Here is a 20,507-nt window from a genome sequence, read left to right as displayed (position 1 = left end):
GCCATTATGCATATAAAATGAAAGCCAGAGTATTTAAAAGCAGGCAAAAGTGAGAGTACATGTTTGCTGATGCATTTATTTCCATTGGACACATGAAAAATCAGCAATGTCTACTTACATATAGAAAATGTATTTGTTACTCTTGATCGCCAGCTCGTGTTGGCATTTTGCAAGATCAGCTGGTTGCTGGCACAATTATTCAATTTTCTTGGTCCCTAAGTGACCCTGTCGATGTCATATTACACCTGATGTTGCCTGAAGCAAAATGGGGTGAAATTGGCACTGCTAATTGAAATGATTGCTCTGGAACTCCCTAACATGAGCTACAATGACATTCTCCTTCAGGGTCATTTGCTCGAAAAACATGACCCTTGGGGTCGTGAGGTCTTATAACATTGCCCATTTCAGGGCCCTTAGCTGGAAAAAACATGCCCGTCCTGGGTCATGAGCTCTAATAAAAAGACTGCTCATACTATACAGTTGCACTGTTTCCCACAAGAACAAAATCCTTTTGTTTTCTGTGTAGCATCACTTACCCATGAACTGAAACTTTGCTTTTGGATGGAGTAATTGTACACACAGTGCACTGATATATGAAACAGTGCTGGTCTGTCTGATCGTCTTTTATAGGAGTCTTGGAACATGAAGCTAATGAAGACTTCAAAAACTTTGTTAGCAGCTAAAACCCAGGGGTTGACAATCATAATGGACTTGCATACTGACCAGTCATGTATCCTACGTGTCATTTTGTGGGGTCCCTTAGGGTACAAAAGGTTCAATGAAATGATAATATACAAGTATACCAATTATTATCCATTAACCTCAAATGGCTTCAAAGCTGCACATTGTAAAAGATAGTACAAGGAAAAACCTAAATGCTGAGCCATGGCTTTCATCTTTAAGATATGATGACACACCTACTAAAGATTATTACAATTATACCAACCTTCACCCCTTAATTTAAAATGGCTTTAAGGTTAAAGAACAGAAATAATTGTAAATGGATATCCAGATACTAGTCCATCACCTTTCTTGAAAGGGCAGATGCTACTATAATTGATGGCTGTATTTTGCCTTTTTTGTAGCTGAACACAAATTATAATCAAATTAACAGAATTTGTAGTTTACAAGTTAGCACAATGCTTATGCAAAACAGCTGATTCATATGATGACAAACAATATTCAGAAGCAATAAATCTATACAATAAAGCTTCTTATCTTCAGTAATTAAGGCAATTTGGTACTGGGATTCTCAAATAAATCTAAATAAGTGTTATATTCAGTAATTAAGGCAATTGGAACTGGGATTCTCAAATAAATCTAAATAACAGTGTTATATTCAGTAATTAAGGCAATTGGAACTGGGATTCTCAAATAAATCTAAATAACAGTGTTATATTCACCAATTAAGGCAATTGGAACTGGGAATATCAAATAAATCTAAATAATAGAGCTATCTTATCTTCAATAATTAAGGCAATTTGGAATTCTCAAATTTATGTGCTGATACAAAATCTTAAATTGTTATGCCTACTAATTTTCAGAATACTGAAATAATAAATTAAATATTCTGAAAACCCTGTCCCAACATTTCATCAGGATATTGAAGCACTTTTTCATGTTCAAGCAAAAAATATTATAAAATAATCATAGGTGATAATTCTTTTTTGTATACATTTCACTCTTACAATGGGACTTAAGAGCTTTTCACCAATTGATCCAACATCAATTTCCTGTTGACAAAAACAACACGTAACTCTTTGTTCACCAACTTCCCCATTACCCATACATAAAGTCTATTCTAGATACATCCCACTATGACCTTCCTCCATTTAAAACAAGGGTGGGTGGGGGTGGGGAATTTTATAAAGGTCTCTCTAATGGACTAACACACTATTGGCCTAATAGACTGACAAGAATTCAAAAAAGAGACCATTTCTTCCTTTTAAATGCTTTGTGTTGAAAGTATTTCTGTTATTCTTCAGCCTACAATAACAAAATTTTCAAATTAATGCTTTGGTGGTGATACTGGACATATCAGACTGTCACTATCATTTAAAACCAAGGAGACAATTCATAATTAGAAATCTTTTGGTGAAGACCCATGTCAATATGACCATTTGTCTTGGGCAGAATTTACAACATGACTCTCAAGATGGCTGTTGGTTATACAGTAGGGGCCATTTTTATTTATACCCAACCGAGGATCTCAAGATATCTATTTGTAGTACATTATGACCATCCATTTTTGAGCAGTGATATTTTCAAGATGGCAACCAACTAGGCTACAAAAGAACTCCTTTGATGAAAATGCCAAATCAAAATAAGAGTAGTGATAACAAGATTTCAAAATGGCCAATATAGTGGCAATATTGGACAGATCAGCAACATTTACTTTAGGACTAACAAGACATCTTAACACATTAACCCCTGGAGATTTTTGACATTTTCGTATGAAAGTTGGGTAGGAAACACATTTTGAAAGCTATTTCTGAATACATCCGAAAACACCAACTTCCAGGTGATCTTCCAATAGCATACTGCCTAGTTGTGTTAGTAACATTGTTTTTCATTGGCTATTTGGCTCGCACATGAGCAGAAGGGTAAAAGTTGGAGTTCATACATTTATTATATTTTTTTGCTTAACAGACCCATTATTTTCGTATCGAGATTACTCTTTATTCCAAATGCCCATCTTATCCTACTTTTTGCAAAGGTTCATCTGTCTGTTTGCAGTTCATACCAGTTTGCCTTAGATCTGAGACCAAAACGTATAAAATCTGGACACAGAATCGGATTCCGACCACAGTCGAATTTTGGGTAGAAAAAATCTGGTCCAAAAACAGGTTTTTCCCTCTGTATTTTGTAGTGCAACTAGAAATTCCACATTATATGGTATTATTGTAGAGCTACATATGTCTACTTTAGTGTATCATACATGACCTTGATGCTACAGAGCTCGGCATTAGGCTACTACCTCCTGCCACTTATACTCGTCACCAGGGGTTAATGTGTAAACAAGGATTTCTGAATTTTTTTACAAATTGTCAAGGAATCACTAAATTTGTAACTTATGTGCAATGTAGATGCACATGTGATTAAATACACAAGGAATATTAAAATTTGGTGACATCATCAAAATGCACCCACACATTAACCCCTGGAGGTTTTTGTCATTTTCGTCTGAAATTCGAGTAGAAAACACATTTTGAACGCTATTTCTGAATACATCCAAAAACACCAACTTCCAGGTGATCTTTCAGTAACATACTGCCTAGTTGTGTTAGTAACATTGTTTTTCATTGGCTATTTGACTCACGCATGAGCAGAAGGGTAAAAGTTTGAGATCTTTTCTTTCTTTTTTTTTGCTTAACGGACCTATTATTTTGTCCTACTTTTTGCAAAGGTTCATCTGTCTGTTTGCAGTTCATACCAGTTTGCCTTAGATCTGAGACCAAAAAGTCTAAAATCCAGACACAAAATCGGATTCCGACCACCACAGGCAAATTTTGGGTAGAAAAAAATCGGGTCCAAAAAATGAGGTTTTTCCCTCTGTATTTTACAGTGCAACTAGAAATTCCAGATTATTTGGTATCATTGTAGAGCTAGATCTGTCTACCTTTCTATAATACCACCCACTTTAGTGTATCATACATGACCTTGATGCTACAGTAGGCTACTACCTCCTGCCACTTAAACTCGTCACCAGGAGTTAATGTGTCAAGATGTTTTCTGGTAGAAACCCAATGTTCATATGGCTTTTCATCTGAAGGTGTAACAAAAGCAAGAATCTCAAGAAGGTTGGTTTTTGAAGCCAAACTCGATGTCAGACTGTTGTCATTTCCATTTCAGACTTACTGGACATAATAAGAAGACTTTCAGTAACCACTGATTAATTAGAAGTATTGAAAAGATTTTTCAGATGACAAATGTGGCAGCCGTATTGCAAGTCTAAGTGGCATCATTTACATTTTGGACCAACATGACAGTATAAGAAGACTTCTGGTGAAATGCCCATGTCAGTGTCACTTTCTGTTCAGGAGGTGTAATGATAATATGTTCATGACAACTGTGGCAGTGGCCATACTGGAAGTCAGATCAGCACCACTTTCATTTTATGATCAGCTAGATGTCATAAGAGGTCTTTTTATGAGAACCCATCTAAACATATGCACCTAATCTGGATTAGCAATAACAAGATTTTCTAGATGGGTGTTGTGGTTAACGTTTACTCTCTGAGCAGCACCATTTACATTTAGGACCAACTTGACCATGTGATGACTGTGTGTGTTAAGTTTCATGGCAATCATTCAAGTAGTTTAGAGGAGCATTGATAACAAACTTGTGCAAATGGATGGATGGATGATCGATAACATCCCATCCCACAAGTTCTCCTGGTCTAAAATCTATGAACTAGCTAAAAATAGATAAGATTAAACAAATTTGAAAAGCAGGGCTTGCAATATGATGCATGACTTCATGCACAACTGATTTTATTTTTTGCTTGCTGTTTTAGAAAAAGCATGAATCCAACGTTCTATGACAGACTGTAAAGTGCTTATGGCAATCAAATTTGAAAATCAGCTTTGCACTGACATTTATCAGCATTAATACCCCAGTCAACAGAGCATTCCTTCATTTAAACATCACAATGTTGTTAAAATCACAAATATGCTGGGTCCAAACTAGAACATAAGCGATCCAACCAGCTGTCTTACTAAATACGTCAGTTACCCTACAAGGATGTACATCCCCAGGAAAAAAGTGTTTGTAACATTTTTAAGGTATCTTTATTTTTGTTCTTGATATTAATATCAGTAAATAAATGTTTTCCAATTTAATGGATTTGTTTTGAAATTCAAGCACTTTTTAAAGGATTACTGTAGAATTTCAAGCAATCTTCCATTATCCATTGCAGTCTGCTGTGGGTAACCACCAAATTCAAGCACTTTTTGAGTACTCAGTGCAGCTTACATGTACAAACACAACTGCACCTAAGGAATAAATGCAGCAAACCATACATGCCTTATTTCCAGGCAATGTTGGGGGAGGGGGGGGGGAATTCTGAGACTCAAAAATAGTGTTTTGAGGTCCAAAGGGGGTCAGGGTGTGTGACGTCCACAACATGTCATCAAAATGAGAATAAACTATATTTTGATATCATGCTACAGCAAATGACTGGAAATTCAAATCCGAATAAAAAGCAAACACCATCTGCCTTCTCTGTAGCAATTCATAAACTTACAAACAAAACGCGGTAGTCTTAGCATTGTCAAATAACATCTCTGCACAGATATGTATGTGCACATGGTCACAGACCAACAGGCATTAAACAAATCAATACACCAAGTTACTGTTTTAAAAATCCATTGAATAGTGAAATTTAGACTTAATTACACGCAGTCTTTGCTACTTTCAGTAGTTCAGTAGTTGGTTAAAAAGTAATGTAGGTGTCATTAACTCATTAACCCCTGGAGGTTTTTGTTGTTTCGCCTGAAATGCGATTAGGAAACACATTTTGTGGGCTATTTCTGAATACATCCTAATACATCGACTTCCAAGTGATTTTCCATTAACCTAATGCCTAGTTGTGTTAGAAATGTCATTTTTCATTGGCTAGTAAAAGTTGGAGTTGTTTTTTTTTTTTTTTTGCTTAACAGACCCATCATTTTTGTATTGAGACCACTCTTTATTCCAATGCCCATCTTATCCTACTTTTTGCAAAGGTTCATCTGTCTGTGTGCAATTCAGACCAGTCTGCCTTAGATCTGAGACCAAACAGTCTAAAATCTGGACACAAAATTGGATTCCAAAAATGGGCGAATTTTGAGTGGAAAACAAAGCAGGTCCAAAAAATTACCGTATATACTCGTGTATAAGCCCGTTCGCGTATAAGCCGACCCCCCCCCCCAAACTGAAGCGGTAAAACTGTTATGAAGTGCATGACCCGCGTATAAGCCGACCCATAATTTTTAGACTACCGGTACATCACAAGATGCACAAAGTGAGTTCTGAATACGTTTATTTCAGCAAATCACATTATTAAATAAAATAAAAGTAAGAAAACTAATTTATATGTTGAAATAAAAACAATTCTAAAGTGTTAAGTTTTAATGGAAAGTTAATTAATCCTCATTCTAAAATCATGAATTATAGAAGTTCTATCACTTTTAGAATCCTTCAAAATCTGGCTCTGTATCAGACTCGCCAAACAGTTCACGAAACTCGGCTTCTGTTATGGGCGTGTTTTCATCATATACGTCGTCATTGTCATCATGGTCATCCGATAGTGTGATTCAATTGATCAAAACATGATTGGTTTCAGCGTGGACATAATTCAGACTTTGTGACAGTTCATAACTTTGAGCAGAAACCATGTCCACAACCATATCTCATTAAACAATACAACTGATTAGTAAAGTCATTGGCATTGTGCAACAAAACAAACCTATCAGAGATCTCGGAAACGCTTAATTACGCGTATTTGGACGCCAATTTTTGATCTGGGACGCAGAAAATCCCTGAGGCGGGAGTCCTCCGTACTCAAGTTATAGGTGTGCGGCAAATTTCAAAGACTTGCCAGTCCTGCTTCATCCACCCACTTTGTGAGAAAATGTGATGATAATTAGCTATGCTGATATTTACAATGACAGAATTCAGAGACTGAAAGACCCCTTGATGTACATACATGTTGCCATTATAAGAGTACATCAAAAAGAACATGATGCAATAGCTGTGTGGCAAGATCAAAGGCTATGTTTGACTGGCAGCCGGATGCGAAAATGTACTGATATTTACAGTCATTGAATTCAGAGTCAGAAAGATCCAGAGATGTACATGTGGTCATTTTTAAAAGTACATGAAATAAACAACTTTAGCTTTCGTTACTGTGTTCATTTCCGAATGTATCGGAATAAGTAGTGCACGAGAATCAAGACATGTTGAGACTTAGACAAAATGCCATGCGTAATTTGGATAAGTATTTTGGGGTTAAAGGCAAACTTACGAAGATTGTAACGAGATTCAGAAAAGTGCTAAAGCTGCTAGCATTAATAGTTCGGATAGGACAGTAGCCAATTGTAAGAATGTGTGTGATGCCTGGTTTAGTGTTTGGAATAAGTCCTGACTTGGATTGACAAAATTCAGTATCACTGATGGACGAACAAGAGTTATTTAAGAGGTACACTGACTGACCATACTTTTTTTTTTTAAATGCAGTTCGTCTTAGCCGGGTTAGTTTTAGTGTTGTATCAAAATGTATTCATCAGTACATCAGTAGCTAGGCTTAGTTTTGATATCAATTACGTTGACAAACAAATTCTTACCCATTCACAAGCATATGCATTGATAGCTGATTGACTATTAACCCTTTTCCCGAGCAAAGTAGCAACTATTAATTTCCTGCATGATACCCTTTAATGATAAAACATACAAACTTGTGTTTTAAGATCAGAATCGGTGATTATTAACTGCCTCGTGTACACTATTTCGTCATAAAATTAGTTTGAAACTCTAAGTGAACCATTAGGCCTAATGGAAAATAATGGCGGACATCGCTAAGTCTGGGATGTACCAGTTTATTAGATTGTCTGTTTTCTAAACCATCGGGCAACTATTTTCAGAAAAATATACAGATCATTGAAAGCAACGCCAATGTATTATTTGATTAAAGATTTAACTTTAAATTGAAAATTATGAGGCCAGAAAATGTATGGGACAATGCTATGTTGTGGAATTCACAAGATGCGCTTTAAGGTCTAATCTGTTTTCCGACCTGACACGTATTTGCAAAAATACGGGGGGGGGGGGAAACAGCAAATAAGATACTATTTAATAATTGCCTAAAATTACTACAAGGACGTAGACAAATAAATAAACCAAAAAAAATTGCGATCATATCAATGGACCATTTGTAACGAAGCTATATTATAGTGAGTGATTACATTACAAAAACCTCCTTCTACAAATAGATGCACGTATGTTTATGTTGATTCTGTAGGAAAGAAGGGACTGCAACTTTTGATGGTGGGATTCCTATTTTTACCAAAATGGGAGTCATGGACTCCTAGTTTTAAAATCCTAGCGAGATCTCTGCATATTATCCCCGAGGCATTTACCACAGATTAAGCATATGGTAGCTATTATACAACACTCAAACGCTAACAAGCCACACTGCTTTACTAATAACCAAACAACAGTAGTATATAAACTGTGGCTGCCGATTACTTCTAAATCACTATTCAAAGAAATTCCACAAATTATATTGTTTTACAATTATTCACGCTGACTGGTATATTGCCCTGTTATTTACCCTTCCTAAACGTGCGCGCAACAAACCCCTATGGAGCCTCTCGATATTGTTCCTTTAAGACTATCGTACATGTATTTCTACTCTTGATCAAAATGTCTGTCGTATATACCTTCAGTATCGTAATTCTTTTATTTTTTTTACATAGATTCTTTTCATACTTACACTGAAATAAGCTAGCGTGCATTTGTACGATACCGTAGAGTTAATGATTACTGATTAGCTGAAGGTTAAATACTTGACTGGAGATTACTAATATGTCGGTTCTTTTGGAAAATATACGCACCACCGTGGGTCAAATACACATATGGCTGCATTTTCTGGTGGATGGACATCTGTCAAATACACGTCAATATGTTAAAACATGTTTTTCATTCATTATCCTACCACTTAAGTTAGAAATAAAATATTTGTTTCTCTTCACGACAGCACAAATCTTATGAGCCATGTGGCATCATTAGGCATGTGATCTCATCTTCGGCGATCGACAGAAACAATAAATACTAAAAATCAAGGGAAAAAAGCATTAAAAATTTCAGACTTGGACCTTGACCCGCAGATAAGCCAACCCCCATTCTTCCAGGCCTTATTTTTTTCCTAAATTTTTTTGCTTATACGCGAGTATATACGGTAGGTTTTTCCCTCTGTATTTTATTTGGATTTGAATTTCCAGTCATTTGCTGTAGCATAGGGATGATCTTGTCACCTCCCTTGTCATTAGAATCATCAATCAGGACCAAATTTTTTTATTTTGGCATAAATCTGTTACTTGTTTATCCAACGCTGGTGCAGTTACATTAGCAATGATATTTGCTGTTTTTGTTCTTTGGTAACTAAATTTTTTCAGAGATGGCTCATTTCCCACATCACAACTATGTTTCAACATTTTTCCTTCAAGAATGAATAGCACCTGTTCACAATTAAAACAACCATAATAATTTTCTTATTAGTTTATATATGGAGTAAAAATCCAACATCGAAGAAATGTTGCAGCTGATCACAACTCTAATAAAGTTAGCATCAACATTCTTATTTGTTTCAATGATGTAAAATAACTTCTGTTCTTTAGCATGTGTCTTTGATGTACTTCTACCTTTTGTCATTTACCTATGCAAACTAGCTAAATTTGAGCTGGACTGTATAGTGTTCATATATCACTTACTGCAGATTACAGATGTATATTGTGCTGGTCAAGAAATATAAGGGGTATTTTTTATGTTGAAAAAACAAAATGGGGTTAGATTTTGGGAATATCATGTTTTTCTAAACACAACTATGTCTGGGGTTTGGGAGTACAAAATCAAGTTTTTTGTGTGACAGGGTGTGTTAGGGCATGTTTGGCAAACATATGCACATATTTCTGTACCAAATGGAATGAATGCACGATTCCTGTATTTTTTAATCTAAGAAAAGTTTATTCTGTACAAATTACAGTACACTACCTCTCCAGCTCAGTAACCCAGACAACGTCTTCTTTTCCATCCATCGTGACTGGAAAGATGTCATCTTTACCCTGCATCAATGAGTTGGATCTGGTCGTCACTGTGCGTAGAGTTTCCACCTGAAATTATATGCCAAAGTTAAGTTTCAAGACACCCAGACATATTTAAGGGTTCAAAAGACAGCATTTTATCCAGGTTTCTATGGCATGAAGTGATAATAAGCATGTCACTTTCCTCATATAGATGGAGAAAAAAAAATCCAATGTCATAGATCGCCACCAACTCCACCCTCCAACTGTTGATACTGCACATCGTAAGTTACCCCCTCCCATTTGGAGACCAACATAATTTCAAGCCTGATCTCATAAAGCAATCAAAATAAAGTGTCACACTTAGGAAGAACATCACTGACCCTGGCAGGACTTGAACCTGTAACCACTCAAACCTCGGTGTAAAACACACAAGCATTAAGTCATGCTGCCTCTTTCTCCATGGACATGCACAACTTGATGTTCCATACTTTTGATATTTACAGACACAAGCTAAAATGTTAAGCCATTTCTAGCTGTCTATCTAGTCAGTCTGAGCAGTTGTTCCAAAGACTAGCATAGATGCTCAATGAAATTTACTGTGCATCATGTAATACATGACAAATGAACTCACTGCAAGAGCAATTCCTTTCCTTGATCAAAATGAAGACACCCATTTGTATAGAGCAGTGAAGAGTGAAAAAAGAAAAGGTTTAAACGTGATAAAAGAAAAGGTATTAACATTTGTACATACAACCTATGAATATCTTTTCTTGTACACTTAAGCGACCCAAGAAAAACTACAAAGAAACAATATCCCATCTGAATAATAACAATTTTAACTGCTAAAACACAAAGGATATATGAGGGAAGTCTCCACTCTAATATGTGGAAAATACTGAAAGTTCAGATTTATCCAAGCAAGCACAAATATCTATTAAATTTCTATTGTTATTCTAACATGACAAGAGAGGGTTATAGATAACTCACCCTGGCCTTTCTATTACACAGAGGAGACAACATGGAACTCAGTGAAGTTGGTTTCCTTAGTTCTACCGATACAGCAGGAGTACTAAAAAATATAGTTGGGAAGAATTTGTCTTCATAGACAGTTGATTCAGTTGATATTATCAAAGACAAGAATGTGTGTGTGTATGCATGCATCTATGCCTGTGTATGCATGCATGTATGCCTGTCTGTAGGTATGTGTGTGCATGTATGTACAGAGTTGAACAGCATATCAGCACAAGCATGGCTTTAAGGTGCTAATTAAAAGTTAAACTCCAAAAATGTAAAGGTAAACATTGCAAAAACCTTAACAAAACTTCTAAATAAAAGTAAACAATGCAGTAATCATTATAAAAGGTAAAGATATAAAAAAAATCATGAAAAAGTATATAAAATAAAAGATAACTGTTATAATAAATTTTTTATATAAATAAACCATGTTCAAAGATTTGTTTATGTTGATACACTGTCAAAAAGCTTTTTACTGAATCTCCATCATAAAGCTTCTGTCTGAGCTGATGCAAATCCCACCAACTCACCTGAATTCCATAATACCAAAATATGTTTCCATAGTTATTAAAGTTATTAATGTGTGAGAAAATAGAACCTCTTTATGCACTACATGGCCCAACATACAACATGTGTACAACTTTATCACCAACTTTCTTAAGAAAGAACATGGGCCACTTTACAGCACAATTTCAAGACAAATGTAATCTATTTGATTTAACTTGGCACCAACTTTTTGAACAAAAGCATGGGCCACTTTGCAGCACAATTTCAAGATAAATGACATCTACTTGATTTAACTTGGCACCAACTTTCTGAACAAAAGCATGGGCCACTTTGCAGCACAATTTCAAGATAAATGACATCTTCTTGATTTTAACTTGGCACCAACATTTTGAACAAAAGCATGGGCCAATTTGCAGCACAATTTCAAGATAAATGTCCCTAAAGCAACATACATGTACAATGACTCCGTCTATGTACAGGGTTTTGATTTCTGGCTGTCCAAAACTGTCCTTACCTACTTAGTGCAAGGCTTTCAATTATGGAAGCCATCCAGCCACACTATTGTTTATTTCTCTGACTTACCACATTTTGTACCATAATTTTCAAACCCAAAGATACTCTCTCATAAATGAGCAGTAAAGGGCATCCCCAGTATACCTTAACCATCTACCCAATCAAAAGTCTTGCATCAAATAGGTAAGGATAGTGTTGGACTACCAGAAGTAGAAATCATCAAAGTCTGGGAAAATTAAAAAAGAAAATTTCTATACTGATATTAGAGCTAACATAGTACTGTATAAAGTGCCCCAATTTGACACAGGTGTCCTGATTAATTAATACCAAATTCAGATGGATAGGCAATCAGGGGTCATAACTCATGTAAAATGTCATGGAATGATAAAAGTTGCATTTATTCAAGGTCTCAACACAAAGCTGGTTAAAAACCAACAAACCTTTGTAAATATATGTTGTGGAAAAGAAAATCAAAAGGCATAAATCCTATATGGATGGAAATCAAATTTGTTCCATCTCACTCCCTCAAAGATCTATGCCAATTCTAGTTTAAAAAACAGACTATCAGGGTTTTTTGGGGGGTAAAATTAAAAAACAAATCTGGATGGCAAGCATGCAATCAAGGGCATACATAGAAATCAAATTGTTCAGTTTCATTCTGGGAGTATATTACAGACTGGAAAAAGTTATTAAATTAGCATCATTCTAGGTATTCTTTGGGTGTATCCACAAAATGTTTAATAAACTCCCATCATAACTGTTTATGTCATGACCTCTGACCTCAAAATCATTATTGCCCATAAACTTTTATTGGAATGCAAATAAATACAAAGTCTGGTCTAAATTTAAATTCATTTGTATATAATAATAAAACGTGTCTCTCTATTCATAAGGGCAAAGAAGTATAAAAATACAATCAATGACCATTGACTTGACCCAAGGACAATTATGTCTGGATTTCAAATTTTTCACAAAAGTACAGATATACTGGTTGGCAGATCTGCACCATTTTTACTCTGAACCAATTATTCAGTATACTGCAACAAGTAGTGAAAACCAAGGGGAGCAGAGATAACACAATTTGTTTAGAGATGGCCACTACAGTACCATGCTGAAGGTGAGATTAATACCTCATCGATATGACCATAAATTCAGGAGAAGCATCCACAAGTGATTTTTATGACTGGATCAACATCCTTAAATACAGGAATCACTATTGCAAGAAAGAAATGGTAAGGTAATGCTACATATATTCAATCTATATTGTGTACTTTACATTTGTCTATTTTCAAGGAAAGAGTTTTGTGTGTACCTAATATTTGTCACGTTTGCAAGTTATAAATAAGTTGTTTACTGATAATTGAATTCAAGGTCTAGCCTTGTTCATAAAATTGTAATTTCTAGAAGTCCGACATTGTTTACAAGCTTGTAAGTTTTAAAGAAAATAATATTGCACCATAGGTCAGGTGGCAGTATATAAGAATGAGGTACACAAAATTATTCATTCCTGTTTTTCAGTTTTTGGTAATCTCTACTCCAGAGTTTTTAGCTGTGTTCAAATACAATTTGAGCGTAATCATTTTAAAACATATATTTATTTGAAATTTACAAAGTACTTATTGAAAGTCTAGACAAAAACACTGCTATGGGATTATCGTGATTTCATTCAAAGATATCTGGATAATATAACTGTGATACATAAAGACTTCTGGTACATCAACTCATTCAAAGACTATCAACACACTAAATATAACTGGAATTCATTTGGATGATTCTATACCTTTAGACTCGTGATAGAACATTTAAGATTTGGGACTTAATTCACAATTGTGTAAGTTTCTCTCAGGCTTTCATTTTGTAACTTAGAGAAATAAATTAATTTTTTTATTGTACTAAACTTGTTGGTTTCACTTTCTTTACTTAGTTTATGACCATAGAGTTACAGTAGTAACATAGAAACAAATATATGCCAATATTTAAATCAGCCAATTATATACAAGTTCCTTCTGGAATGTAAAGATGGAAATTGGGCAACATTTTTTTGTAAATTTTAGTCTTAAATGATCTGTCAACAGTATGATAAAATCAACAGGTTTGAACATGATCAAATTATTTTCTTTTGTCTACCTAATCTGTACTTTTACCAACCTGTATAATCCTGGGATATTTCCCCAAAAGTAGCGTGCTCTCTTCTGTGCAGAGAAGTACTTGGCATCCCATAATGCTGGCTTTTGCTGAAAGCATAACAAAAGTTTCCTCCCCTTGCAATTACGAGTTTAACATTAATTGCCATTACTTGCTTAAAGACCTAAGAAAACCTCATATTTTAGGCAAAATTCAAGATTTTCATGGAGTGAAGCAAAATACACCTGTGCTGCATACTGATATGATTTAAGATATACAGCCTATGATACGATTTATTATTGATACACCTTGTAACTTTTTTTTATCTTTCAAGGGTCTGTCACTGGTGGGGTGGTGCTCTTTATATGCGTTAACATATTGGTTGTATTTCCAGTATGCAGATCACAGGCACTGATCATTTGCCATTTGGACATGTGTTCTAAATCTGCTCACCGTTATGGATCACTGCCATTTCACTTCTGTCTGCGTGGGTTCAAGTCTTGGGCTAGGCCAATGTTGTAGGTATGTGAGAATGCTTGCCAGTAGCTTCTAGTGGGTCATTGGTTCTTCCCAGGGTTTTCCCGGGTTCTTCTGCCACCACTGCTACTGGCCACCATGTATAGCCTATCTTGTGCTGAAAAATGGCATTAAACCCTACAAAAACATATGCCATTTATTCTCATGCTTGACAAGACAAAATTAAAAATACTTCCAAACTGACTATATGTTTCAGTAATATTTTTTCAACCTTTTAGGCCATTGCAGACTGCTCCATCACACCCATTGTTTTATGCTGCATGAATGCCTTAAAATATCACAATACCAATTTCACGTCTTCACTTGAATTTGGAAGGCATTAGGCTGTTATCTTCAAAACACTAGAAATAGTAAAATTTCCTCTTGCAATGAAAATCTTATCTATAACAAGTTCAAGTGTGGAAGCAGAGATGACTAACAACAAACCCATAGCATGCTGCTGATGCAAAACAACTGCTATTCCCAGACTACTCATTTCTGTCAGTGAAAAAGAATCTTGGTGACAACACACACTCCCCTCCCATAAATTAACACAATAATTCATGCAGTTTAGAATCTGCTCCTCTGCAAATTTTTTTAAAAAACAAATCGAATCATTTTCAATAGCTGATTATATAAACACAAAAAAAGACATTCCAAACTTGTTATCTATGAACAATATAAGTACTTTATAGATTATGTGTTAGCCACTTTCTATTGTTTTGTATCTATTTGGATCAAGTTTTTTTTAATGCAATACTTCCAGTGTGTCATGTAATGAATGACCTACAAATCTGATTGCTGGTTATTGTTTTACCCTGGACTTGAATAAGCAATAATTGCCGATCTAAATTGATGTATTTCACTTCACCAAACGTGTGACCTCCAAATTCAATCCAAGTAGTCAAGATATGAAGCAACAGAAAATCTTTGAGTCAAAGTGGTTAATAAATGAACTGTAAATACTTAAATCATACATGTCAAGGATCAAGTCTGGAATGTCTCCTTTACATTGATATGCTGTTGTTATCAGTGACTGAAACTAATGATGGGATAATTAGCATGAAGTTGGCAAGGGGTGGGGAGTACATTTAAAACGATGTGAGCAAGTGAGTATTGTTAACAACAATATTTTTTAACTAAAAATTTAACTGACTAATGAAAAGGCAAGTGACTAATTATTCTGACTGCTGAAGATTCAAGTAACTTGTATAAGAATTGTTTTGTACAGGTTCTTCACCTCATGTATCAATATGGAAAAAGTAGCAATACACTGATGTATCACGTAATCATTTCACCCCGAAACCACTCACAAACTTTTACCCTTGAATAATTTATACAACTTTGCCTTTTTTACATATACACAAAGTTTTCAAAACTAAATAACAGCCACCAGTACCTACTCTTGCCATCCAAGATATACGTCAACATTAAAGAATGAATCTATCCTGATATCTGACTTGGTCAGGCCCTTAAAATAAACCTTCCCAAACTCACAAGGTAACTTGTGAACGCTGATTGTCGAAATGTATTCCATTTATTGAAAGTTACATCATCAACACATTCCAAATAAAGGCAAGTTGATGGCATTGTCCCATTACATTAGGAGCTCAAATGGAATCATATCACACTTCCCTTTGTATTGAGATACCAAACTGGAATGAATTAAATTGAGAACAAACTTGGGGTGGAGTGGTTGGGTGGTGGTAATGGGGCTTTTTAATGGCTGAAGACTCATTTTATCACGGCAATGCACTCTATAAATTACTTTCATTTTCAAGATATCCAATATCTACTCTAAGAGACTTAAACAACCATGATGAGTATGTGAAAACAACATTCATGACATCACTGCTTTATGTTGCTGTTGACTCAGAAGAAAACAAGATTTCTTTTTTTTTTTTTAAATTGGGGACATTTATTCTGTGAAACAAAGTGAACATCAAAACTTTATTTTTCTTTATTGTTCCATCAATGAAATACTGATGCCCTGATTTCACTGCAAGTAAAAGTGAAACTTCTTTTCATCCCCGAGTGACAATTCAGGAAATTTCAGTTCACTACAAACTTTTTTCTCTATAATGAACCGTATCTGTGATACAAAACTTTTATTCCCTCAAGTATTCATTTCACTTGGTTGCTATTTTCTTTTTCACATCTGTAAATGAGTAGGCTAATTTAAGGCAGTTTAATTATAGTATTGCAAAATAATATTTATAACAGTGTTTATTGAAATGAAATGTTGAGTGATTGAATTCAACTGAAACAATCTGATCTGGCCTGTCTGTGACTGCAAGCTCTATGCAGGTTTGATTTTCATGCCTTTTAACTTTACTTTTAGCTAACTTCCATTATCTGATTTAATATAAAAGACATAATTAACGAAACAATACAAAGCAGGTCAACTGTTAATCAGGTGTAAAAATAAAACAAACATGTTGCCAGACCTACCAACCCTGGTGAGTCCATCTCAGTTGATTTTTGTCCATAAGACTGACCAGTTTTCAGTAAGATGTAACAAAATATCAGTAAGTGCTATTGTAAAGCTGGAAATGTAATTAAATTTTTGATGCATCGACAATAAACATTATGTTCAACTGAAAAGTTTGTAAAGTATGTGTAGACTTTATTTACCACTAGTACAGTTGCACAAACTCTAGTTCCAAACCCTATGCAACTCAATGGCTTGCTGATATCTCTCAACCTGACATAATTCTTGGAAATTCTTTTCCATTTCACATGACGGCAGCAATGCAATCATATTTCCACTACGAGACATACTCAAATTGGCATGTGATGTCCCATAAACATAATTTTGTCCTTTCCAGCTTTTATTCACAAAAATCTCAATACTCCTTCTTCTGTGTTGATTATCAACACTTTTCCTATAAGCTTATTTTCCCTTTGTGTTAAACATGCATCGCTTTTTTGGACACCATTTAATGTTTTTTAAATATAATCAACAGTCTGATCATGCAGACGCTTTGCAAGAACAAATAGGTGCAGTTTAAAGCATCTGGGGTACTGCTGAAAAGTTAGTCTGGTTCCGTGATTAATTTCACTATTTCTAAGATAGTCGGATCCAAATAAAACATGGATGAACCAATTATCCAGATTTTTCAGCAACGATCATTTTTTTGTAGTTTGTGCTTGTATGCAGTAAGTCTGTATTTTAAGGGTAACTTTCGTAAGACTTATGGGAAAATTGTAAGAGTTAGCAGGTCTGCTTTGCAAGTGAGAGATCAAAACAAGGTCATCAGTATGAACTCTTCCATGGACCCTTTGTTTGTCATGGAACAATTAGCTGTTTCGCATTTGCATCCATGGCTACAGAAACCTTATCCAGGTTTGGGTGGTTCCTGGGAAGGATCACCACTTGGAGGTCTAACAGAAAACAAAAAGGGACAAGAACAGTGTTGGTTACAAGCAGATATACTAAATCCCTGTGATTACTGGAAGGGTGAAGCTGCTGTTGAAAAGTTAGTGAGTGCAACAAAAGTTACAAACAAGATAGCTCAAGCATGGTTGGCAAAACAAGCAGTGTCATTTTCACCTGCCTGCATCAGGACCCCAATGAAGTTCATCAGGTGGACATCTTATTTCTCCCAAATGGTCATGTACACAGGCGCACATACATATATCCGCTAACCAATGTGGATGTTGCCAGCAGACTGAAAGAAGCCAAACCCCTGCAAGTGTTGTAGATACCATTACACATATCTATACACATTCACAGCTAAAATGGCCATGACTTCATGCTGCATTGATGGCAAAACATAGATTGCTGGTTTATGGGCATATACATCACAATCAGGCTATTGGGGAACAATTAAACCATTCACTAGCAGAATGACTATTGGTGCATTAGTATGTAATGGAATCTTTGATGAATTGCACCTGGAGTGCTTGAAATCATGAGTGATCTTGGACCCTGAGTGCTAGCAGTCTAGAACAATCTCACAAGTGCATGACATGGTTTTGCTTGGTCGCAGCAGTAATGAACAATGGAACCACACACATGGACTGAAACCCACATAAGCAATTTGAATGAAAACTGTGGCCACTGCCCGTAAAAGTTTCACAAACACCCTTGTTAGACTTACTTGGAAACAATTTGATTCAGTATTCATCTTCACTTGGGGAGTCAGAAGGAAAAAAACATTCCATCAATGACCCAGTATGGTCCACTGATACATTTACAACCTTAGACCAGACTGATTTTCGAGGACAAATATCATGTTGTCATCTAGTGCCCACAGAAGAACAATCAGTAAAGCCACTAAGTACACCATTTATGAGAGAGATATTGCAAGTTGTTCCAGGGATACAAAATTACCACCAGAGTAATCAAAAATCATAAACTGATTCACAATCCTGTAATGTAAAATTGGAAAGATTCTGCAAAGTAAAAATTTTAAATAACAGTTGTTGAATCTTAAAATTTGATTAATAATTTATAGTTCACTAAAAATTACTGACTAAAAAGAAGAAAAGCAGAAAAAAACAATAACAGTCCTATGAAAGGACTGACACTTCACTGTTTGACAAGAATTTCCATGAATTCAAGATAAGACCAGATGTTCTTTTTAACTTTTGAATGTTAAAACCATCTCTGATATTCTTGAGCAACAAGATTTTTATATTACCCACTGTAGCTGCTCTAAGATTGGCACCATTTTCATTTAGGACAAACTAGACACCTTTACACAGTTAGAAGTCTTTTGCAGAGAACCCCATGTTGATATGACCATTCAATCAGGAGAATTAGTGAAAAGATGTTGAATATGTTGATAGTGGCAGCCATATATATGATTGGCACCAATTTTTTTTCAGGACCAAATAGATATCACAAGTAGTCTTCTGGAGAAAGCCCCATGTTGATGTGATTTTTCATTTTGAAGGAGCTGCAATAACAAGATCATATTATTGCTTCTATCAAGTCAGATCAAGTACGTCTTACCAAGCTGACATTATACCGTATATACCTGTGTATAAGCCCATTTGTGTATAAGCCACCCCCCCAAATGAACAGGTATAAACACTAAAAAGTGCATGACCCACATATAAACCGACCCACAACTCCGAGACATCACAAGATGCAAGCAGTAGGTGGTTCTAAATGCATTTATTTAGGCAAACTTATATTAACAAAAAGTACACTTATACTTATCTCTGGTATGGCATGTATAATTATTAAAAAGCAATGGTATTAACTTGTTTGAAAAGTATTTAATTTTCTGTTTTCTTATTGGTTCTGCCTAATTTAAATTTGTGCATAATTTGATCGAACGATGACAAGAATTGAACAATCATGAGTTGCTGAAACACTGCCTCTCCCTTTTGACTCAAATATTGTTTGTTTATGCATCATTGCATTGGACATTTTATATCAGTGCACCAGTAATTACCTTTTAATTTTGCCTTGAAATTGTAAATACCTAACTCATTAAAATTTGATCCTAGTATGACAACACAACAAACAACAATACGATTTGATTCAATGCTCGCAATTAGGCTACTGAATGTATTTACATAATGGTGCCACCGCATGTACATCAAAGGTTTGAACACGCGCTGAATGAAGTACATTCTGCTGAATGAAGTACGTCCCCTAGAGCCAAATCATGGGCACCACTGCACTAAACTTGAATGACATCTCCAAAATACAATAATGAAGGTTCAGAAATAATCCTTCGAAAATTATGCTAATACCGTTAAAGCTGAGTTGTAGTTTGCTTTGACGTAAGCGACCTTACACCATACCTGTCAACTCTCATGCGAGGAGAGAGAAAAAAAGTTCCAGAATTTTGGGGTCACTCATGCCTACAACCCTATTTCATAATATCTCCCAATTTTTGCAGAGAACTCCAGATTATTACATTATGTCTTCGATTTTAATTTCTCCTAAAAAAGAAAAGTCCTACATATATATTATCGTATTCAATCCACGGAAGACATGTTCTCTTGCATCACCTGTGAATATAGTCCTACATGTAAAACGTAGCACATGTTATTGATGTTTCAGTGCTAAGACCCTGGTACCCAAAAACA

General features: G+C 35.3%; 1 protein-coding gene across 1 annotated transcript in view; it reads right to left on the bottom strand.

Annotated features, from left to right (window-relative positions):
• LOC149805350 (DNA (cytosine-5)-methyltransferase 3B-like) overlaps window positions 1–20,507 on the bottom strand; it is a 189,504-nt gene that overhangs the window by 15,948 nt on the left and 153,049 nt on the right. The window contains exons 18-20 of the mRNA XM_089949549.1: window positions 13,965–14,050; window positions 10,770–10,851; window positions 9,751–9,869 (exon numbers count right to left, since the gene is read on the bottom strand). Of these exons, the coding sequence (XP_089805675.1) occupies window positions 9,751–9,869; window positions 10,770–10,851; window positions 13,965–14,050 (287 nt within the window). The remainder of the gene's footprint in view (window positions 1–9,750; window positions 9,870–10,769; window positions 10,852–13,964; window positions 14,051–20,507) is intronic.

Source organism: Sinohyriopsis cumingii, chromosome 2, assembly GCF_028554795.1.
Source record: "Sinohyriopsis cumingii isolate HCF-2022 chromosome 2, ASM2855479v2, whole genome shotgun sequence".
Taxonomy (NCBI): domain Eukaryota; kingdom Metazoa; phylum Mollusca; class Bivalvia; order Unionida; family Unionidae; genus Sinohyriopsis; species Sinohyriopsis cumingii.
Note: the sequence above shows the minus strand (reverse complement) of the source record. Positions and strands in the feature narration are given on the sequence as shown.